This window comes from Squalius cephalus (assembly GCF_949319135.1).
Source record: "Squalius cephalus genome assembly, chromosome: 2".
Taxonomy (NCBI): Eukaryota; Metazoa; Chordata; class Actinopteri; order Cypriniformes; family Leuciscidae; genus Squalius; species Squalius cephalus.
Window position 1 is genome coordinate 59,165,400 of NC_137123.1, and position 8,148 is coordinate 59,173,547.

General features: G+C 37.2%; 1 protein-coding gene across 3 annotated transcripts in view; it reads left to right on the top strand.

Moving 5' to 3' along the window:
* Nucleotides 1–4,471, top strand: part of pard3ba (par-3 family cell polarity regulator beta a) — a 166,906-nt gene extending 162,435 nt beyond the window's left edge. For all 3 annotated transcript variants that reach the window (XM_079856494.1, XM_079856496.1, XM_079856495.1), the window contains one exon: nucleotides 2,296–4,471. In XM_079856494.1, coding sequence (XP_079712620.1) covers nucleotides 2,296–2,653 — 358 coding nt within the window. In that variant the 3' untranslated portion in view covers nucleotides 2,654–4,471. The remainder of the gene's footprint in view (nucleotides 1–2,295) is intronic.
* The last annotated feature ends 3,677 nt before the right edge of the window (nucleotides 4,472–8,148 follow it).

Below are 8,148 nucleotides of genomic sequence, written 5' to 3' on the forward strand. Positions count from 1 at the left end.
GAAAAAGAAATTATATATATATATAGTTCATGCAAACAGCTCTATATATAAAGTGAATTGTAAAGATTTAAGGATGCATTCCCTGAGGTCTCACAAATGTTATTCCTGTTAAATCCACCAACAATTATTACCTATTAGTTTGCTGTAAACATAAAATTACTCTTCAGAAGCACTTGTGTTATGAGTGCTGGCGACATAGTCGCTCTGAAAGAACAAAATGAAACTGCATTTGTTAGTCTGGAGTCTTGAGTCTGGCTATGTTTGGCCTTTATCTGTCTCCAGCGTTTAAACGAACACACACACTGCGTTTAGGGTTAAGACTGCAGTATTTCTGTTTCAGTTGTTCTTGGGTGGTCAGAGCTGACAGACACACTACACACGCTGCCGACGGATCATAACCACACACACACACCACAGTACAGTGCACAGTCTACACACACCCACACACTTGTGTTTGTAACTAACTTTGGCAGGTGAAATAGTGAACGGACTACAGTCACGCTTTCGAGTGAACTATATTAAACATCAACCGCTGCATGCGTGAAACCTTCACACACGTGTTCTGCAGCGCAGGCTTTGACATAAAGGTTGCCGGCTCGCTGGTGTTCGTTTTTTTTTTAGAGGCCACGTGGAGCTTGATGGATCGTAGATGGATGTAATGTAGGCCGTAACCCTGAAAATATTAAGAATGCAAATGCATAATGTAGTTTTTTTCTTTCTTTCATATAGCATCCATTACCCTTCTATCTCCAGATGCCCTCCATTTATTCACGTAGTTTTGTAAAGACCCCTGCTTCGTGCTTTTTATATGTTTGGTCCTGCTGTAGCCGCAGCTTTTATCCTTTTTGGCTTAATTTCCCAGACTGCATACATTCCCTTTTGTTTTTCATTTATTATTCACAAGACACATTTACTTTAAAAATGATAAGTAGTACAACGGGTTTTTTTTTTTTTGTGCAAATCAGCTCTCTTTGAGTGAATGTAAATGTTTAATTTGCAGGAAGTTTACACATTAAGTGTTCCAGTTGTGGAGTTAACCTTCTTCCTAATGCGGTTTACCTTCCTTGATTTTGTACCAGAACAAAGCTGTCAGCGTTCCCCGATGAAGAGCGAACCCAACCTGTAAAAAAGAGAATAATATATCTTTGGCCGAACAGTAAGATCCTGTTGCGTTCACTAGCATGGAATGATGGTGTGTTGGTTTCCTTGCAAGGCTTCTTAACTAGCTTAACCTGCAAAACTTTGATAAACCAGCTTCAGAAGAACCATGGTTATGTTGGTTCGCCAGTTAGACCATGAAAATTGCTGTTATTTACTCGCCCTCCTGTTTTTACAACCTCATATGCTTTTTTATTTATGCCATGGAACAAATACTGAGAATTTTAAAACCCTAACCACATTTGTCAAGGAAAGGCAAAAAACATAATTAAAACGCCATAAGAAGTCATACTTGACTATAAATCACGTTATGACTATATTTCAAGTCTTCTGAAGTCATATGAGAGATTTGTGATGAACAAATGCAAATTTAAGTCATTATTATCTGGAAATCTTTTCCACAGCAAAAACATGGGGTGAGAATATGATTGAATGAAGACTTGATTTTGACTGAAGTCAAATAATTAAGTTAGCGTAAAGTCATATGACTTCAAATGTCCTGAAATAACATTTATGGAATTTGTCAAAATTTATTGTTTTGTATTACATAGAAAAAAATAACAACAAAGATATGGAACGGCATTATTAGGGCCCTATAAAATCCGTTTTATTTTTTCCCAAATTCCGTTTTTTTCCGTTTTAATTTTTGCAAATTCCTTTTTTTCCATTTTAATTTTTGCAAATTCCTTTTTTTCCGTTTTAATTTTTGGGAATTCAGTTTTTTTTTTTTTTTTTTTACTTTTCAGTAACAACAAAATATGAATGGTAATGAGCTTTATACTGTCCAGTAAAATAAATTATATTAGTTTATATAAGTTTAAATAAAAGTGCTCCATTAGCTTTTTCTTTCAAGTAAAAAAAAAAAAGGACAAAAAAAAAAAAAAAAAACTCTAATTTTCAGTTATACATAAAGTACTTATAAGAATAATCTTTTCCATACAGTAAATTAAAGTGCATCAAAAACAAGGCAAAATAAAGCAAGTAGGGCCTACTCACTGAGTTAAGAAATTAAAGTTGTAAAAATTATAGGGCCCTACATTATGGTGGGTAAATAATGATGGTGAAAAATGACCAACTATTCCTCTAAAAATCTTATCCTTACTAGTTCCTTCATTAACTCTGGATTTGGTTTTCCAGGAGGATGCCCGTGGAGGACTATTCGAACCAGAACTGGTCCAGCCAGAGAGACCCCGTCCATAACCCGAACCCCATCTACGAGACCCATCGAGACAACTATCCTTCACGCTCTCCCCGGTTGCCCGTCCCCAGACCCATGGAGGCCACGGGCGGTGACTACCCTTCCTCTCCAGCGCAACAGAGGGGTCCCATGAGGTACGATATCCCGCCTTCGTCCAACCCAGGTGCCAGAGGACCACCGCGATATGAAACGCTAAACCAGGGGAACTATCGGACGGCCAGTCCTGATCGCTACGGGCCATACGGAGACGAACAATACCAAGATCCCCGGCAGAAGAACCCAATCGGAGCTGTCTAGAGGAGGACGAAGTCGGTTTGTGTTGAAAAGGCAAGTGGTTGTGTAAAGTAGGTCATTTTGTCCATTTAAGGGGACACTGAAGGAACAATCTAATTGGTTTTCTTAGACGTATGCATAGCCATCGATTACTGATTAAGTAAACTTTGTGATTTTTTTTTTCTTGGATGTCAGCCATTTTTCCTCTTAATTAGCAGGATGGGATGTGTGTATTGCTCAGTTCTGGACATCAACTCCAGAGTTACACCAGAGTCAGTGAAGTTTGAATTGTACAGCTTTACAAAGCATTTAGGGTTGTATACTGTATGTTTTGCATGTATTTAATTCATGACACCACACAGATGTGTATATGATGGTCCGCTGTGGTTAGTATGGCCACCCTAGTTGTACCTTTCGTTTTGTTGATGATGTTATAGCCTCTAATTATGCTAAAATGTCAGATTGCTTTATGATTTTTCCAGATGTTTATATATTGGGTGCCTTATGCTAGCTCGGGTGAGAAGAAATTTACCATCAGTTTACGTATTTTGTGGTTGAAGAATGTTTTTTCTTTTAGATTTTTATTGCATTTTATTGCCTTTGCAGTAACCTTGTCATCCTACAACACTGCATTATCTTTTTGTGGGTTTTATTCTGTGAATCAATCCTAAAGTGTTTGTTTTTTTCCGTGCAATGTTTTAAGGGTAATATTCTCTTTCTGTCACCTTCCTCCTTGATTCATTTTTGTTAAACTTTTCTGGGATCCAAAAACAAGGAAACGGGCGAGGTTCCACAAATGTCTGATCTGATCTCAAAGTCTCAAACAACTGTTTTGACTTTTATCTTCGGTTTGAGATTATAACATTCCTGGCATTTGTATCGTAGTGTGAAACGCTGCCCCCTAGGCGCAGTACAACTTGTTGCGCAAACACGTTACCAGTAAAAACAGGATCCCGTAAGAACCAACTTCGAAAACAAACAAAATGACTTTTTGCACCTACTTTATATTCAGTTTTTGCACATTTAATGCCTGAGTGAAGTGGTTTGCAGTAAAATGGCCAGATTGAAACTGGAGATGCTGAGAACATGCAGAATACAGTACATGAAGTTTCTATTTTTATTTTTTTTATCTTGTACACATGCTACTCATAAATCAACTTAATACTATGTATGGATATTCAATCGATGTTCAATCTTGTGTCTGTCTCGTCACTGAAAAGTTGATTTTGGATAATATTTTTATATCACATTTTTCATTCAATGTTTATTGAAAATCTATCTTTGTGTTTATTTTACTTGGATTTTATTTTAATGTTTTAATTTAATATTTTTATATGTGTTTTTCTTTACTAACAGCAGTTAAAGGATTTTTTTTTCTTCAATTTATTATGAAAGTTAACAGAAGAGATAAAATATTGTGCAATTTTTCTTATTTAGCCTTTATTTGTAAAATTAAATTCGTTTTTTTTTTTTTGGCTCTTATATTTTTATAAAAATCAAGATGCTGGTCTGCATAACTCGTGAAATCAAATAACATGGATGAAAACGCAATGTTTTGTTGTTTTGATACCTTATTCTTACTGTGTAGTTTTTATTTTTTAAAGCTGTGCAAATGTTGTATTAACTGGAAATAAACGTGTGTCTTGCCACTACACGCGCCATTACCAAAAATGAATCTAGATGTTATAGGCCTCAATTTTGCGGCAAATAAAATGGTTATGACATCAGTTAAGAATGGTTACGACATTTTGGTACCTTATTTGTTTATTTTAAATCAAATACTGTATGCTTTTTATTTTTTTGTGTAAATAAAATGGTTTTGGTTTATGACAGATTGATGATGACCTCAGTGAAGCTGTTTCGTGTTCATTGTTCTTTTGTACAGTCGTATAGCTTCAAATTCATAATGATGACTGAGTGAACATACTTATCTAACATTACTGATAATTACTCCAGCTGATTAGTACTAATTCATCCTCTACCAATTAAGCTACGGAGGGCTGCGCTGAAGTTATTAGGGTCTAATGGACCTATTTGGAAATCTTGCTGATTAGGAACTTGGCATTAAAGTGTTTGCATATATCTTGGCAATCATTTCTGTTTAATTAACCCGTGGATGAGGAGAGAGAGATGTTAGGTGGGATTAATGCATTGTGAGAGCAACAAAAGGTTGATCAAATCTGAAAAGAGAGAAAAGAACTATACAGTATCTATTGTGTTATATCATTTTAATCTTCATTATTTAGGGAGAAGGACCACCATGCGTGTTTATGTTCAGCACTCTCTTGCTCCAACATTATTTCTTGCTCTTGTAAAATGTAATGTATTGATATACTACGTAGACTTATACTAAATTGTTTTAATATGGATAAAGAAACTAGCATTTGTTTACAATACAATAATCTACAGAAGTTACAGTACAATAATCTACAGAAAATATCGTTAATCATGGTTTAACTTTGTCTCATTGATGGATTTTCTATCACGTGCTCATCTCACTGGGATCTGCCATGTTGCGTGACCTCTTACATTCTGCAGATTTCCTCTGATGTTTATAAGTTTTAAGTCAACTACATACAGACTTATTAAAAGTACAGTAACAAAAACTTGTTTAAAGGGGCTACATGTAGGATTCAGAAAGCCTTGTTATTAGCGACATCGGTGGCCGTTAAGTGAACTGCAGTCAGCAACTTGTTGCTCGTGCGCACGCAACGTACAAAAGACTGAACGTGATTCAAGGCCCCGATATACTCACGGGGAAGTTTTTCAGAATAGCTCTTTCTGCATTATCCTGGACACTGTAAACATTCACTTCAGTTCAAACATCCCGAGTCCTTCACATAAAAATAAGTTTTCAGGCTTTCATAAGCACTATTCGGACAGGATGGAGTAATGTAATTTTACCACAGGACGTCTGTAATATTAATGGCCAATTCGCACGGGATAAGATATCTCAGTAAAACTAGCAGAAGCGGGAGGAGTAACTCGATTTACACACCGCCATCACCCTCCTGTCGTCATGTGTGTATTACGTTGCTTCCTGATATCACGTGCACAAACACATATAACCTATATTTATATATATAAAACGGTTATGTCCGGTCGAACGATGCATTAACTTCAGATTGGACTGTGTTGGTAAAAGGCACTTACCTAACGCTAAAAGATGTTTCGTGCCTCTAACAAGTGCTTTCGATCTTCTTTCTGGTCTGAATGGTATGTGGAAAACACTAGAGTTTTGCCACAGACTCGTCCCAGCATCTAGAACGCAACTGAATGCTTTTTCAAGCGTCTCCATACTTGGAAAAACTGCGGAAAACTACTTTTAAACACGAAATGAAATATTTACGTACATATTTACAGCGGGTCTATTCGCACGGGACTAGTATTACCTGAGGTAATTTTTCCGGACCTTTTTACTGAAGGTATGGCATTGTATAGACAACCTAAGAAGTCTGGGAAGGTCTTGATTTTAAAGTTTCATTACAGGCTGTTCACATATTGGCAATAAAAAAGAGATTAAAATGTGAAAATCTGTAATTAATAATTAAAAAAGTCTTTGGGATGTGCTGGAGTAGACTTTACAGGGTTCTTGACTCTTGTAATAAAGAGCTTGTGTTGTCAATGCAAGAGTCCAGCACTCTGTAAAGTCTCCTCCAGCACATCCCAAAACCTTTCAATGAATTTAAGGTCTGGTGCCGATTCATGTGTGAAAATGATTATTCAAACTCCCTCCCAACCATTCTTTCATAATTTGAGCCTGGTGAACATTGTCATCCTGGAATATTGCCATGCTGTGTCTTTCCTACAGGGTTGTTTAAGAAATAAAAAGTTACACACTCCATCAGTTAGGGTTAGAAGAACTGTTGCCAAACATATAACATGCAATCATAGACTGCCGATTTAAATCCATACAGCGACTTTTTCTTTGGCTGTGCAGTGTATACATACATATATATATAATTAAATAATCCGTTTTAAATGAATAAGTTTCAAAATATACGCAGACAATTATTTTTGAAGTATTGGACCTCTCACTACACCAAATTTAATATACTACTAAGACTCATGTACCATTCCCAATAGGCCCCCTGTAATGGCCTTGAAGCTCTCGATGACCTCACTATGAAAATGAAATGCACATTTCATCCCTCTGTGTTCTTGTCCTTCACAGTCATCAACCGTTTATTTCAATTATGTCCTCTCCTTTCATTGGCGAGTCTCATATCCGTGCTGATCTTGCCAGTTGAGTGGATTTTGCTCATTTCATTATGCTGCCATTATAAGAGACTCCAGCGAGACGTTATCAGCGGAGCCTCAGAACAGACCAGCCAGAGAGAATACTAGCCTGCCCTTCACCTGCCTTAAACACTGCATGTAAGTGCCTTCAGTCACGAGAGCGTCGTGTAATTGCTAAGAGCACACCTGTTTTACAGCCAACACACTCCAAGACATCCGCCCTGCTTTTAACTCAGAAATCTGATGCTAACTGAAATATAGTTTGCTGAACAATTTTGACATTGAGCACATACTGATCAACGCATAGCAGGAGTGTCAAACACACAAACATCTAATTGTTCTTCCATCTGTTTTTGTTCAGACTCCCATTATTTCTTGGATTTAGCCTGCAGATTCAGTAAGTTATCAAATTCTACACACACACACAAGAGTTTACCATGCAAATGCCACCAAAACCCACTTTTTCAAAGAGGCTTATAGACCAGGACGTGCATGGAGACCGAAGATCAAGTTCAGTTATACATGCATTATATTATACATTAGATGACTGCATTACTGTAGCTATTAGCAAGATGTTACGAACCCTACATTACATACAACCAATGACTAAACGGCTAACATTACCAACAGCCCACATGACTGAGGCGACGTCATCCAAAGTCATTTTTAACCGCGATCTTCATACTATTGATCATTGATCAAGAAAATAGTCCTTCACTTAGAACTGAATAGATTATCAATGATGTATGCGTATTTACATTTCGCGGTATCAGAAGCAAAGGTCAAGTCAAATCGTCCTCCTTTAGAATGACATGAAGCTTAATTTAGATCTATAGTACTTCATGCACACACACACACAGCTAATGACCTTCCTCAGCTGACCGGCTGGCATGGCCCGTTGGAGGTGCTGCCAGGTGTTTTGGTTGACAGAACAGCGCGGGCTGCTCGTGTCCCACATTTCAGACGCAGTATCGGGTTCCTGCATCAGGATAAAAGGAACGCTCCTATTAGCTTAGTGCTAAGAGCTGCGGCCGGCAGCCAAGAGATGTGTATCTAAGACTCACTGCATTGGCACTGATGTTGGGAATGCCATTTTTCCTTGCACACAAAGTACTGTGGTAATACCAAGATATTCGCTGAAGTATCATTTTAGTATCATGGTAGGCTATATGAATATGGTAATCAATTAGTACTTAAGAACCCAAAACTACATGGTTTCTGGACATATATTATTATTGAAAGTACTTTGGAGCAACATGAAAATACCATGGTAATACCAT